Below are 15604 nucleotides of genomic sequence, written 5' to 3' on the forward strand. Positions count from 1 at the left end.
CTGCATGGAACTCTGCCCTCATCCCTCTACCTGGTCGTTGTCAGCGTTAGCTCAGTACCACATCCGAGAGGCCCTCCATGAGGACCTTACCTACTCACAGCCTGATGTCCTAGCACTACTGCCACCTCCCCCGGAGGCCGTCCCCTTAGCCTTGTTTAAAACAGTTAACAGCCTAAAGTGGGAGTCACTTGTGCTGAGCCCCGCATCACCAAACCAAGACTTTCAATACCTAACCTAATTGCAACCTCAAGATCTCCCGGGAATGTAATCTTTAATACATTTTATTGACTTTTTACAGAGAGGAAGGGAGAGGGAGAGTCAGAAACATCAATGAGAGAGAAACATCAACCAGCTGCCTCTTGCACACCCCCTACTGGGGATGTGCCGGCAATCAAGGTACATGCCCTTGACTGGAATCGAACCTGGGATCCTTCAGTCTGAAGCCAGACTCTCTATCCACTGAGCCAAACGGGTTAGGGTGGGAATGTAATCTTTAACCAGCCAATACGTACGGGATGAGCTGGTCAGCACTAGTGAGGTAATACCTCCCCCTCACCCCCTAACACACACACACACACACACACACACACACACACTTCCAGACCTCTTGGGAGGCCCACCTTTAAAAACAAAAAAACAAAAAAACTTTGCTAATAATGTCTTTTTTTTTTTTTTCTCCCCTTTCTGCCTTTGAAAACCTTTGCTTTCCTATAGCTTAGGGAGCTCCTTCCTATTTGCTAGATGGGATGCCCTCTGATTCATGAATGGTTGAATAAAGCCAATTTGATCTTTACATGTTCTCAGCAGGATTTTCGTCTTTTAACAGCATTCTTTTTTAAAAAAATATATTTTATTGATTTTTTTACAGAGAGGAGGAGAGAGGGATAGAGAGCTAGAAACGTCGATGAGTGAGAAACATCGACCAGCTGCCTCTTGCCCGCCCCCCCGGGATGTGCCCGCAACCAACGTACATGCCCCTGACCAGAATCGAACCAGGGACCCTTCAGTACGCAGACCGACGCTCTACCACTGAGCCAAACAGGTTTCGGCTTAACAGCATTCTATAAGAGCGTCCCTTGGGGTCTGTTTGCAGCTCTCCTCTGCGGGCGGGATACCTCGCCCAGTACCCTGCTCCTCAGGCCTCAGTTTCCCCGTCATGCTTGGGAATCGCTCTGAGAACGCAAACGTCGCTTCCCAAATGAGGTAGGCAGCCCGGCGCCGCCGGGACCTGCTCTCCGGTATCAACGAGGGGCCGCGCCGCCGCCGCCGCGCCGCACAGCGCCGCCGCCGCGCCGCACAGCGCCGCCCCCGCGCCGCACAGCGCCGCCCCCGCGCCGCACAGCGCCGCCCCCGCGCCGCACAGCGCCGCCCCCGCGCCGCACAGCGCCGCCCCCGCGCCGCACAGCGCCGCCCCCGCGCCGCACAGCGCCGCCCCCGCGCCGCACAGCGCCGCCCCCGCGCCGCACCGGCCCGTACCAGCCGAAGGCCACTGCGCATGCTCCGCACTCCGGCGGCGCGGGGTCCCGGGACGTTGACGCGCCTGCGCACTGCCGGCCGCTCTGCTGGAGGCGCTGGCGCCGGGGCCGCTGGCAGGTGTCTGCGCGGCGGCGTGAGGGCGTGCTGGCCGGGCTGCGCGGCCGCAGGGGTCGGACCCGGGTCCTGAGGGCGCGGAGGGAGCCCACGGCCGCCGCCGCCACCCCCGGCATGTCGGCCGAGGCTTCGGGCCCGGCGGCCGGGGCCCTGTCCCTGGAGGTCCCTAAGCCCTGGGGCCTCGAGCCGGGCGGCGCCGCCGCCCCCGGGCTGCAGCCGCAGAGCCCGAACAGCAAGTACGTGAAGCTGAACGTGGGGGGCTCGCTGCACTACACCACGCTGCGCACGCTCACGGGCCAGGACACGCTGCTCAAGGCCATGTTCAGCGGCCGCGCCGAGGTACTCACCGACGCCGGAGGTACCGCACGCCCCTCCCTGTGCCGCCCTCCGCCCGCCGGGCCGCGCCTCCGCACGCCGAGTCTCATCGCCCGCCCGGGGTCTCCGTGTCCCTTCCCTCTCTCACCGCCTCCAGTCAGCTCACTCTCACGCCCTTCCATCCCCACATCCCGGCTCCTCTTCCCTTTTTCCTTCATCTTCTTCCTCCTCCCCCAGTCCTGACCCCCACTAGGCAACAACCCACACTAGGAAGCAACCCCCTCTGCAACGCTGTGGCCAGTGATTTGACGTGTCACTTCAGAATTTTCATTCCCACTCCCACCCAGTTCTCCCAGTTCTCCCGCCCTTAACTCCCCGGCTCAAAAACCCTGGGAACCAGCAGCGTCCGTCCAGGCAACCTCCTTCCCAGCTGCCAGCCTTTTGTTCCCTCTGTCTTAGCGCTGCTAGCAGCCAGCCTGCAGAGTTGGAAGACCTTGTCTGTGTCTGCTGCCCCTGATGCACTCTAAGGCACCCCCTGCAAGTGCAGGTTGTAGGAGAGAGAGGCTGCGTGTGGTTTGCCTGGGACACCGGAGTGGCGGGTGGAGGGTTCTCTGGCAGCTGAACCTTACCTTCTCCGAGTGGTGCATTCAGGTTTGGGCCTCACAGGCCCCGGTGGAATCTTACAGTGTTGGAGAGGGGGGCCCAGGAGGTGTTAAGAAAGATTGTGAGAGCAGGAAAATAAACATTTGGGAGGTGGAGCTCAGTCTTCAACCGTCTAAAGGTGAAGAAGTTACTTATTCAGTATTTGTAAAGGGCCAGTTCATACTGGAGATGCTTTGTTTGAGTAAATGGATCTGAGGAGGATTAGCCTTATTGAGTTTACTTTTTTATGGGGACCGGGGAGAACAATAAACAAACATACCAATAAAAAGAGGCATGTGCCCTGGCGGGTGGCTCTGTTGATTGGAGTGTTGTCCTGAGCCACAAAAGATTGTGGGTGCCATTCCTGGTCAGGGCCCATACCTGGATTGAGGGTTTGATCCCCAGTCCTTGGCGTGCACGAGGCAGCCGATCAATGATTCTCATCATTGATGTTCGTGCATGCCTGGTGAGGGGGAGGGGACATGGGCAGGTGGCCACCCTGCCAGCTGGTCAAACTCCTGGTCGAGGGGACAATTTGCATATTAGCCTTTTCTTATATAGGATATATACTAAGTGGCCAGATTATGCGTTCAGAGATCATAATAATCTGACCACTCAGTGTATGTGTGTGTGTGTGTGTGTGTGTGTGTCTCCTACATAATAAAAGCCTAATATGCTAAGTGTCCAGTCGACCAGTCATCTGTTCAACCAATCAAAGCATAATATGCTAATGATATGCTAAGGTTGCTCAACCGCTCGACATGCACTGACCACCAGGAGGCAGAGGCTCCGACCATCAGGTTAGCTTGCTGCTGGGGTCTGGTGAATTGGGACTGAGCAAGATGGGCCAAACACACTCTGGAGCCCTGCTGCAGTCCCTCCCTGGCTGGTAACCTCCCGCGTCTCTACCCTGCCCCATGCACCCATGGGGTCCCTCAGCCTGGCCTGCACCCTCTCGCAATCTGGGACCCCTTAGGGGATGTTGGAGAGCTGGTTTCGGCCAGGTCCCGTAGACCAGGCCGAGGGACCCCACTGGTGCACAAATTTGTGCACTGGGCCTCTAATATATATATATAAAATATATATATGCCATGGAAACACTCACTGGACATGTTTTAATGGTATTTCCTTGGATGACAGAGGTTTGAGAAAAATTCAGATTTGTAGCTTTGGAATCCTTTTTTCATAAAAGTTAGTAGCTTTAGGGCCCCCAGAAAGCCATCCTTCTCTTTCTTCTCCCTATCCCCCCAGGCTGGGTGCTGATTGACCGGAGCGGCCGCCACTTTGGTACAATCCTCAACTACCTTCGGGATGGGTCTGTGCCACTGCCTGAAAGTGCCAGAGAACTGGGGGAGCTGCTAGGTGAAGCACGCTACTACCTGGTCCAGGGCCTGATTGAGGACTGCCAGCTGGCACTGCAGGTGAGGGTCCTTCCCCCACCTCCTGAGTTCCCCCCTGTGCCATGACCCTGGCGAGCTGATCAAGTAGTTAGATATAAGGGCATTAGAAACAATGAAAGGAAATGTGGGCTACTACTATGAGAGGCTGCCTCTGCCTGGCTTTAAGTAGCCATGACCCCAGAAAGTTTGGGGGTGCTATCTTCTGCATCCCTGCTGTTTTAGGCAGGGCCCCTCTCAACATCTCATGCCAGGACTATTGCAATGGTTAAGTGATTGCTCTCTCTGCTTCTTGCTGTTTCTACCCAGCCAAACCAGCTGTTACATTATCACCTGATTAATTATCCTCAAAAATAATCGCAATCTAGTCTCCCCTTTGCCCAGAAATCAAGTCATAAATAACTCTCTTGTGCCACTAGGGAAAAAATCTAAACTTAAACTGGAATGTAGTGACTTCCATAATCTGATTCTATCCTGGCAGGCAACACCCCACCCACCCCCAGGGGCTTTAAAAATTTTTTTTGATAGAAGGTTTGGGGGTTCCAGAGCCCTACCTGCTGTGCTTCATTTCTGTGGATCTCAGGGTTCTGAGGAGAAGCTATTGGGAAGCACAGCCAGGACATAGGGGTTAGTGTCACCTCTGCTATAGCTGACTGGCTTGCCTTGAGGGAGTCAGTTTCTACTTGGCATTCTGTCCTCATGTTCCAAAGATAGGGAAGTGAGAAAAATATGTACAATGTAGTGAGTTTTACATAAAGCCCTTTATTCTGTCCCATTTTTACAATGTTAAAACATCCTTTCTTTTATGATACAATATTAATGGAGACTATGAGGGTTTCTTTTTTGATGTTCTTTGTATATTAAAAAGTGGCAGATATAAACAAGTGTCCTTGGGGAATACTTATTCTTGGAATCCAAAAGTATAGAAGTTCTTTGGGTTGTATCCATATTTTTCAAACTTTGTGTCTGCATCCCATAGAAAAAATGCATTTCATATTCATAACTGAAATAAGAGTTTTATAAAATGATACTTTCAGTGAAACATTCTGAAATATTATTTTCTTCCTTTCCTTTAATGCTCTTTGAGACCCATTAAGCTTATTTCATGACCCATTAATGGGTAACCACTTGCAGTTTGCATGGGATGATCTTGGAAGTGCATTCCTGAGCTATAGTTTTACATTTGTCTAATATTATCTCACACCCACTCCTGAAGCTAATGTTTATCTAATGTTATCCACACCCACATACTCACTCCTGTGTGTCTGGAGTGATTCTGCTATCTGCTTGTATGTTCATCTTGTACCCCTGTTTGACTTTTTTTTTTTTTTAAGAGGAAGTTAGGGATGCATCCAAGGTCAAAGAGCCAGTAAGCAGCTAGGCTCACATTCAGCCCCAGGTTATCTGACTTCCAAGTACAGTGCTTTTTCCTCTGTGCTCCAACTACCTCCCTCCCAGGTTTCCCTGAGACCACTCCCACCCCACCCCACGTGGCTAGTGTTGGCTTGTTTGGAGATTTTTATTTTTGTTTTGAAGACTTTTGGACATCGTACTCCTCAGTGTGTGGCACTTAATCATCATTGGTCTATGCAAATCTTTTCATTTTATTTTATTTTTATTTCCAAACCCCTGTCCTCTTCCCTTTTCTCCATAGGTACTCCACCATATGCTTGGATTATGTTTGTTCCCTTGAAAAGCTAAAGCATTATTTTGTATGTATTTAAGTTTCTATAAATGGCATTTGAGTTATGGATTGTGTGTTTTGTTTCTTAATTCAGTACTTACTCAAGATTTATTCATGCTGCTCCATGTACATTTAGTTCTTTGCTTTTAACGATTGCACAGGAATCTACGATATGCATTCACCATATTTTATGTATGCATTCCCCTGAGGTTAGAGACATACAGGGACTCCCCACTTTCTGCCCCCACCAAATGGTGCCACCGTTACCATCTTCATACATATGCCCTTGTGGGTCCTGGGCCAGGGTTTCTTATGATTGTAGCTGGGAGTGGAATTGCTGGGTCACAGGACACATACCAAAAAATGTCATTGGTGCCATCAGATCACTCTCCCGAATGGCTGCAGCACTTTACACTCTTGTTCAGCAGTGCATAAGGGATCTAGTTTCTGCATATTCTTGACAGCACATAGCATGATCCAGTGTTCTGATTTTGCCAATCTGATTCATATAGAGTGATCTTGTTTTAGTTTGCATTCCTCTCATTACTAATGAGATCTTTTTATATACTAGCTTTTTTGGTTTCCTCTTGTTATTTTTCCATGTGTTTATTGATTTTTAGAGAGAAGGGAGAGAGAAAGAAACATCCATCAGTTTCCTCCCATACGAGCCCCAGCCTGTCCAGGTGGGATGGGACCTGCAATCTAGGTATGCGCCTGACTGGGAATCAAACCCTCAACTTTTTGGTGACGACGCTCAACCAACTGAGCTGCCTATTCATATTCTTTACCAAAGTTTCTACTGAATTTTTAAAAAATCTTTTTCTTGGCCGGCCATGTGGCTCAGTGGTTGAGCATCACATGAATCAAGAGGTCACAGTTTGATTCCTGGTCAGGACACATGCCCCCATTGTGGTTCAATCCCCAGTAGGGGGCATGCAGGAGGCAACTGATTGAGGATGTTTCTCTCTACCCCACTCTGTCTCTCTAAAAATCAATAAATATATTTAAAAACATTTAAAAATATATTTTTCTTGTTGCTTTACAGAAATCCTTGCATAATTTAGCTTAGTTCCTATGGAGAATTAAGGCCTGTTTCCCTAAGGCATGTGTTATGCATAATAAATTTACTGTTCTCCTATGCATCTAGAATGGTACTTACCTACCCTCCTTGGGAAAGTTCAGAAAATAGGTATTCAGATTATTTGCTAGGTTTTCAGATTCAGGAGAGGAACCCCAGCTGAAGAAGTTGGTTTTGATAATAATTTCTAGTCAGTTTCAGATGTTGCCAGCATTTTCTCCTAGAATGTCACTTGCCTATAGCAGCTATTGTTGAATGGAAATACTTGGACTTTTTTTTAAATTGTAAATTACCATTTATTATTCTTAAAGCAGTATGTATATGTTTAGAAAACACAGATAATTAAAAATACAAAGTATCAAATGTCCTTCCAGGGGTGTGTGTGTGTGTGTGTGTGTGTGTGTGTCAAAATACAATCACACTGTACGTGCTGTTTGTAATCTGCTTTGTTTGTTAATAATTGCCATCTTTCCATGTCAATAAAATTTTATACAATATCCAGGGCATACACACATTCTAGAAATGTCATTTATAGCTGGTTCATCTAAACAAGGACCCAGTTTAGACCCTTGCACCATCTCTGCTTATTATGTTCTTCAAGGTTTTCCAACCCAGTCTCTTTTTTCTCACGATGCTGACTTGTGAAAGACCACCAGTTGTCCTGCACAATGACCCAATTTCCAAATTTGCCTGGTTGTTCACTTGTGGTATCATTTGGTTTGTAACCCATCCCATTCTGAGTTTTCTATAAACTACATGATGGATAAAAAGGCTTGATATTAACCATTTTGGTTAGAATACATTTTAGGTAATTTTATATTTTTCATATTGTTTGTATTGAGGGATCCATAATATTGCTAATGTGGCTCCTCATTAGTGATGCTCAGAATTAGCCCCTTGACTCAGATGATGTTGGTGTGATCCTTCCATTGTAGTTACATTCCCTTGTTGCCAACTATAAAGTAATCTGTATGATGTTATTTGGCAATATATGAATGGCATTTACCTATCAACCACACACCAATTGGTAACCCTTACCTGAGTCAGTAATTTCATTGGGGTTGTAGAATAATTATAATTCTATCATACCATCAACATTATTAAGTGTGGTTATTTGTAAGGTTTCCATTGTCAGAGAAATTCTGAATTTAATGTAGTCAAATTCCTTTTTTTTTTTTTTTGCCTAAAGGTGTATCCTTTAGGATCTTGTTTAATAAGTTTTTTTCCACTCTGCATTTTAAAAACAGCTTTATATTTTTATCTTTTATATGTGGATCTTTTAATCTAAATGGAATTCACTGTTGTAAGTATGAATTATGAAGGGATTTAACTCTTTTTTTTGTCCTCCTTATAGTAAACTAGTTTTCCTAATACCATTTATTAAACAGTTTGTGCTAGTCAGTGTCCAAAATGGCCACCACGGTCAGTTGGCATGGTTCAGTGGTTAAGCGTGGACTTAACAACCAGAAGGTCACGGTTCAGTTCCTGTCAGGGCACATGACTGGATTGTGGGCTCGATCCCCAGTAAGGGGCATGCAGGAGGCAGCCGATCAATGATCCTCTCTCATCATTGATGTTTCTATCTCTCCCTCTCTCTTGCTTTCTGAAATCAATAAAAAAAAATTTAAAACAAAAAAAAATGGCCACCAAAATTGTCCAAAATTCTTGCCTCCTGTTTATTCTGGCTCATGTTTATTTTTTTATTTATTTTTATTTTTATATTATTATTATTATTTATTTTTTTATTAAATTATCTGTGTACATATTTTAACATTGCCCCCCTCCCATACATACCCTCCCTCCCCAGAGTGTTGTGTCCATTGGTTGTACTTATATGCATGTATACAAGTTCTTCGGTTGATCTATTATCTCCTCCAGATCTCCCTATATTCTGGTTCATGTTTAATGTTTAATCCCCTCCCACACTGAATAGGGCAAACCCGTGTAACCAATAGGATATTGCAGAAATGATATCGTGTGACTTCTAAAGCTAGGTCATAACAGATATTGCTGTTTCTGCCCTTCTCTGGAATCACTCATTCTGAGGGAAGCCAGCTGCCACGTGAGGATTCTCACGCAGCCCTAGCTTGGTGAGGGACTGAAGCCTCCTGCCCACAGCCAGCACAAACTCCCACTCAGATGGGTGAACCGTCTCAGAAGCGGATCCTTGATGCCATTCAGTCTTCAGTAACTACAGCCCTGGCCAACATCTGGACTCCAACTTCATAAAAGACCGTGGTCCAGGACCACCTAGCTAAGCTAGTCTCGGTTCCCAATCTCCAGAAACTGAGATAATAAATGTTTGTTTTAAGCCAGTAAGTTTGTAGTAATTTGTTGCCCAGCAATAGATAACAGATTTTGATATCTGGAGTGGCATTCTGCCATAACAAAACCTTTAAATGTGGGCATGGCTTTAGACCTGGGAAGTGGACAGAAGCTGGAAGGACTTTGAAGAGTGTTAAAAGCCTAAATAGTTTAAAGAGTGCATTTATAGGAGTCTGATGACCTGTTAGGAGGCTGCAGTGAGGAAAATGTTATTGGAAACTGGTGCAAAGGCCACCTCTGTTCTGTGGTGGCAGGAGTTTAGCAACACTGTCTCCCAGGAATGTGGAAGGTAGACACTTACCTGATGAACGGGGAGACCTAGCTAAAGAGATTTCCAGACTGTTTCTGGTTGCTTACAGTAAAATAAAAGAGGAGAGGGTAAGCTAAAAGTAAAACAGTTGAACAAGGAGCTGAGTTTGGCTCAGTGGATAAAGTGTCAGCCTGTGGATTCAAGGGTCCCAGGTTCGATTCCAGTCAAGGGCACATGCATAGGTTTCGGGCTTAATCCCTGGGAGGGGGCATGCAGAAGGCAGCTGATCAATAATTCTCTCTCATCATTGATGTTTCTTTGATGTTTCTATCTCTCTCCCTCTCTGAAATCAAGATACACACACACACACACACACACACACACACACACACACAAAACAAAACAACAATAGCTTGTAGGCCAAGAGCAAATACAGAGTATTTTCAGTAAAACTTGGTCTAAAGAGGAAGATGTGGATGCAATTGTAAAATCTTTTAAAATCTCAAAAATATCTCAGAGAATCATTCAATCAAATAATAGTGCATCAATAAAATAATAGTGCATTCAATCAAATAATAGCTTAAAGATGCTCCTCAGGAGTCTCGCACAAGCCCAAAGTAGAGAAGAACTTATTTCACAGAGATTTGTATACGTGGCTTTTGCCTAGTGAAATGAACCCCAAGACACAAGATACCCAGTAAATTTTAAGAGAATTCTTTTGGCCAAAGCCCTGGGAGGCACAGAGACAGTGCAGGAGGAGAAGAGGCCTTTAGAACCCCAAATTCTGCCGGCAGGAAGTGACTGAGGAAACGAGCTGCGAGCAGGGACTGGCATGGAAAAGGAAGGACAACTCAGGGCAGAACCAAACCCACTGAGAACCATTTGGGGTAAGAGCAGGCATCAGAGAACTCACAACGTTTGTCCCGCTGGAATAAGAATTTTCGTGACGCAGTGACTTCTAGGTGCCTCCTGTCCCCTGCCCTGCCTTTTTGAACAAGAGTGCCCTAGTCTGTATCCTTATGTCTGTCCCACCATTGTGTATTGGGTGTTTGGAAGAGACGACTTGTCTCGAGGTCACAGGTCTTCAGACCAAGACAAATGAACGTAAGGAGCTAGAGTTAAGGAACTACATCCAAGGCGCCTCCCCCCACCTGGACTGATTTAGATGACAAGATTCTGTACTTCATGCCGGTGCTGTAATGAGATGAGACTTTGGGGGAATCATTGGAAGCCATAAATGTGTTTTGCATATGGGAGGGATTTGAACCCATGGAAGCCGGCCTCTAAGGCAGTCCCCAATGATCTTATTTTCAGAATTCATTCTCTTGTGTAGTTTCCTCCCACACTGAATAGGTCTGACAAAACTGTCATAAAAGACATTCAGGTCTCCACCTTGTTTCCCCTGGAATTGCTTGCTTTGGAGAATGTTATAAGGGCACTCAAGCAACTCCGTGGAGAAGTCCAAGGGACAGGGATCAGATATGTTCCGCCAATAACCAGCATGAACTTGACAGCCATATGAACAAGCTTTCTCAGAAACAAATCCTCCAGACTCGGTCATGCCTTCAAATTACTGCAGCCCCAGCTGATTGACAGCAACCTCATGAGAGTCCCCATGCCAGGACCACCCCCCTAAACTGAATTCCTGAACCACAGAGACTGAGAAATGTTGATTGTTGATTTAAACTGTGAAATTTTGGGACAGTTTGTTACACAGCAATAATCAATACACACACCATACTTTCCCATTGATTTGTGGTATTGTTTTATAAATATCAGTTCTCATATATACATTAGTCTGTTTCCACTCTATTGTGTTCCATTGTTTTTGTTTGTTTCTGCACCAAAACAACACTTTTCATTATTATGGCTTTGAAGGATATTTAAATATCTGGCTTTTTTTTTTTAAATTAAATAATAGTAGACTTTTATTCCATATTAATTTTAGAAAAAGTTTTATGAGTGTCTCAAAAATTTTTTTAAATTTGTGTTAGAATTGCACATCTAGTTTGTAGGTCAGGAGATGTGAGATGATTCTAGAAGACAGAAAAAAGGAGAGAAGCCTGTGTGTCTGGTTCTGATCTGCCTCCAGCCTCTCACCCAGCCAGATTCATTAACTTAACAGATACTTACTGAGCGTCTATTGTACACTGTTGCTTACCACTTGCATGGGAAGAGACAAATCATTAGCAAAAAAGACTAAAACCTGAGAAAATGTGAGGAACTGAGTGCAGTGAAGAAAGTGAACTGATACTGTGAAGGGGAAGTAGAGGAGCTGCTGTAGCCAGGGAGCTTAGGGAGGGGGGACCAGCACCCTGAGTGGCACTATGTGAGTTGAGATCTGAATGATGTGGAGGAGCCAGCCACGGAAACTTAGTGCAGAGGGTTAGGTGGGCACAAACCGGATGTGCCACCCAGCAAGCCGTTTGTGGAATTGAAGCCCAGCAAGCAGGGGAGAGAGGTAGGGACACGATCAGAGATGCCAGATGCTGCAGAGTCTTATGGACAACTGAGTCTGGATTTCCCCCCAAAAGGTGGCAAGTAGCTTTTGATGACTTTTAAGTGGGTAAGTGAGTGACCTTTGGTTGTGCTGTTAACCACCTTCCGCTTCTTCTCCAGCAAAAAAGGGAGACCCTGTCCCAGCTGTGCCTCGTCCCCATGGTGACATCTCCCCAGGAGGAGCAGCAGCTCCTGGCCAGCACCTCCAAGGTGAGGCCCTGAGTCCGTAGGGTGGAGGTTGGGCCTCTCCCTGCAGCCTGAGCCCCACCCTTCTCCATCCTCTCTCCCCCAACAGCCCGTGGTGAAGCTCCTGCACAACCGCAGTAACAACAAGTACTCCTACACCAGGTGACTGCCGTGGGGCTGGGGCGGTGCACTGGGTGGAGCCCTGGGCTCGAGACCGCTCTGCTCCTGGCCCAAGGGGAGGGCTGTGGCCACACAGAAGGACGAAAGGAGTGCCTGCCTGAACGGGAATTCCAGCTCTGCCACTTACCCACTGGGGACCTCGGACAGGTCATTCTCACCTCTGAGCTTTAGTTCTATCAGTAAACAGGTTTTGGTGAGGATTTGATAATAATGACTAGCATTTACTAAGTGCTTATGTTACAACAAGCATTATTCTAATGCTTTACATATTTTAATACATAATCCTCACAGTTTGAAGGAGGTATTTGATCTCCATTTTGCAGCTAAGGAAAGTGAGGCACTGAGAGGTGCAGTAATTTGCCTGGTTTCACCCAGTTAAAAAGTGGTGGAGCTAGGATGCCAGGTGACGCAGCCCGACTCCAGAGACTGCACAGGTAGCCACTCTGCTGTGCTGGGATTTGCTCAGCAAATGCTGCTTCCTTGCAGAGGCCTGCTTGACCTGGCCCCAGGGGTGGAGGAAGGTCCCTGCTGGGCACCAAACCCCTGGGCAGGACCCTTGCTGGGGGGAACAGAGGGTGGGAAGCCACTTGTGCTGAGGCCTCCTGGCCCCTGGTCTTCAGCACTTCAGATGACAACCTCCTTAAGAACATCGAGCTGTTTGACAAGCTGGCCCTGCGCTTCCATGGGCGGCTGCTCTTCCTCAAGGATGTCCTGGGGGACGAGATCTGCTGCTGGTCCTTCTACGGGCAGGGCCGCAAAATCGCCGAGGTGTGCTGCACCTCCATTGTCTATGCCACGGAGAAGAAGCAGACCAAGGTCAGAGGGGTTCAGGGCCTGGTCAGGGAGGGCTGTGGCGGTTGGCAGGACCAGGACCCTGGACAAAGGCAGCTGAGCAGATCAGGCAGGGGAATCTATCACTGGGAGTCAGGATCCAAGTTCTGGTGTCTTAACTGTAAATCATGATGTCATGCCATCTGACAGTCTTCTCAGCCTGGGCTCTTCTGACCTTCATGAGGAATGTGCCTCAGATGCACCAGAATCTTTAAAGTCTCTACGTACCAAATGCTATTTCACGCTCCCCAACTTTGCACACATTATTCCTTTTTGTAGTTAATCCTCACCCTAGGATATTTTCCCCCATTGACTTTTAGACAGAGTGGAAGGGGGCGGGGGGAGGGGCGGGATAAACATTGATTGGTTTCATCCTGCACGTGCCCCAACCGGGGCTGGGGATCAAACCTGCAACCAAGTACATGCCCTGGATCAGGAATTTAACCCACGACCCTTTCAGTGCTCAGCTGATGCTCTAACCACTTAGAAACACCAGCCAAGGTTACATTATTCCTTTTTCTTGGGATTATTTTTCCTCATCCCTGTCTGCATGATGAATTTGTACTTAATCTTTAAGACCCAAATCAAGCATCACTTTATTTGAGACACCTTCAATCATGAACGTTCACCCTAACAATCCCAGACAAAGTCGGTCATTCTTCTTCCTTAGCTAAATAAAGCTGGGGTGCTGAGGGTGTTGCGGGGGGTTACTTCAGTAGTAGGTGTTAGCTCCTTGAGAGCAGGGCTGTATCTCCCCCCTCCCCCAATTTCTCTAGCACTAGTGGAGGCTCATAGAAGAGTCTCTCACACAGTGGAAGCTAGGAAACATTTATTGAATGCGTGAATGAATGACCCAGCTCTAAGAAGCTTCCTCTGTTATTGGGAAGACAAGAAGATAAATCAATAATTAGAAGGTAGCTCGTTAAGAGTTATGTTAGTCATATTCCTCCAAGACACACCAGGGGAACCTCCAGTCACCTCTTTGTTTCATCCCCCTCTGCTTCATCACTCTGTATTGTACTCGGTGCATTGGCCTTGCTGCTGATGTTCAAATCATACACCAAACCCACTCTTGTGCCAGAGCTTTTACACTGCTGCTGCCTCTTCCCAGACTTCTCTCCCTCTAGTTACCCAGCTGGCTCCCTCCCTCTTCTCCTTTGGCCATTGGTCAGCAGCATCATCTCAGTGAGGCCTTCTCTGAATAACCTCTGAGAACATTCCTGGCCGTGACTATCCCTCCGCATTTCCTGCTATGGGTCCCCCCTCCCCCATAACATTTGTGATCATCTGACAGTTGGTATTTTGTTAAATGTATGTCTGGGTCCTCCCCCTGGACTGTAAACTTCCTGTGGATAGGAACTGTTTTGTTCGTTGCTATGTTCCCAATGTCTAGAACAACACCTGGTAGAGTGCACTTATTCAATAAGGTTTGTCTAATGAAAGAATTCACCAAGAGACCTAGGAGCAAGGCAGAGGAAATAAATAACTGCCCGACTTCAGAGCTGGACCTTGAAGTATAAGTGTGACTTCGCTGAGTTAAGAAGTTGCAAAGAGGACAGTCCAGTCAAAGAACCAAAGACTGGGAGGTGTGCCAGTGCAGAGGCAGCTGGGGGAAAGGAGTCGTGTGTGGCTGGACCAGAGGATGGGAGCTGGGGGTTGCTCGCCTTTTACAGGTGGAATTCCCAGAGGCCCGGATCTTTGAGGAGACCCTGAACATCCTGATCTACGAGACTCCCCGGGGTCCAGACCCAGCCCTCCTGGAGGCCACAGGGGGTGTAGCCGGAGGTGGTGGGGTGGCCCGAGGGGAGGATGAGGAGAACCGAGAGCATCGTGTCCGCAGGATCCATGTCCGCCGCCACATCACCCATGACGAGCGTCCTCATGGCCAACAGATTGTCTTCAAGGACTGATCTTGACCTTTCTCCTTGTTTTTCTTCTGCCACTGGGACCCAGTCCCTCTCTTTTCCTCCCCTTCCCATACCTTTGCCCCGGCGTTGCTGGCCAAGTCGTGGGTCTCCCTTCTGCCCTTTTATTGCATGGTACTTCCACTTTGGCCCTCCATTCGTCCTCACTTCCTTGCTAATAACACGGTACATTCCAGCCCCTCCCTCAGTCAGAGCCCTGCAGAAGGCCTACATTCATTCCCTCATCACCACTCTTGCCCTGCTATTTCCCCTTACCAGCTGGTTTAAAATGATTTAGAGTTCTCTTTCTCTTTTTTTAGTACATTGTACATGCCAAAGTGTCAAGCCAGCCCTTAATAACACCCTCCACATTCTGAGCTGCCTCCCAACCATTGTGCAGGATAGTTTGCTCCCTCTTTCCCTTTCTGTTCTCCCTACCTCTTTAACTTTGTATTAGGCTGGCCTGGGCCTGCACCAGCTCAGCTGTCTTCCCAGTCTGTTTCATATTATTTATTATTTTAATTTTCTATTAAATTATTGAAATAAAGTTGAATTGAGGATTTGGTGCTAACTCCTAGGGTGATGGCCAGGGAGATGGCTTATGTGAAGGGGGTTCCCTGCTAGCCAGATGGGAAGACATGCAGCCCTGCTGTGGGGCTGGTAGCTGGGAAGAAAGTAGTCAGGAGTGAAAAGAGAATTTAAGATCTGTATTTCGATGTTTCA

At 47.3% G+C, this 15604-nt stretch overlaps 1 protein-coding gene across 1 annotated transcript; it reads left to right on the forward strand.

Moving 5' to 3' along the window:
- The first annotated feature begins 1516 nt into the window (after positions 1–1516).
- KCTD13 (potassium channel tetramerization domain containing 13) lies at positions 1517–15445 on the forward strand. The gene is made up of 6 exons (XM_084881880.1): positions 1517–1948; positions 3799–3968; positions 11901–11990; positions 12076–12128; positions 12767–12962; positions 14651–15445. The coding sequence occupies exons 1-6, from the start codon at positions 1705–1707 to the stop codon at positions 14885–14887; spliced, it is 990 nt and encodes a 329-aa protein (XP_084738006.1). The 5' UTR covers positions 1517–1704; the 3' UTR covers positions 14888–15445.
- The last annotated feature ends 159 nt before the right edge of the window (positions 15446–15604 follow it).

Source organism: Pipistrellus hanaki (genome assembly GCF_964339955.1).
Source record: "Pipistrellus hanaki genome assembly, chromosome: 4".
Lineage (NCBI taxonomy): Eukaryota > Metazoa > Chordata > Mammalia > Chiroptera > Vespertilionidae > Pipistrellus > Pipistrellus hanaki.

Excerpts from the sequence above, each read along its gene's own strand:
- KCTD13 (XM_084881880.1), top strand. The coding sequence starts at position 1,705 with ATGTCGGCCGAGGCTTCGGGCCCGGCGGCCGGGGCCCTGTCCCTGGAG. Across the intron at positions 1,949-3,798 it reads GGTACTCACCGACGCCGGAG|GCTGGGTGCTGATTGACCGG; the intron begins GTACCGCACGCC and ends CTATCCCCCCAG. Across the intron at positions 11,991-12,075 it reads TCCTGGCCAGCACCTCCAAG|CCCGTGGTGAAGCTCCTGCA; the intron begins GTGAGGCCCTGA and ends CTCCCCCAACAG.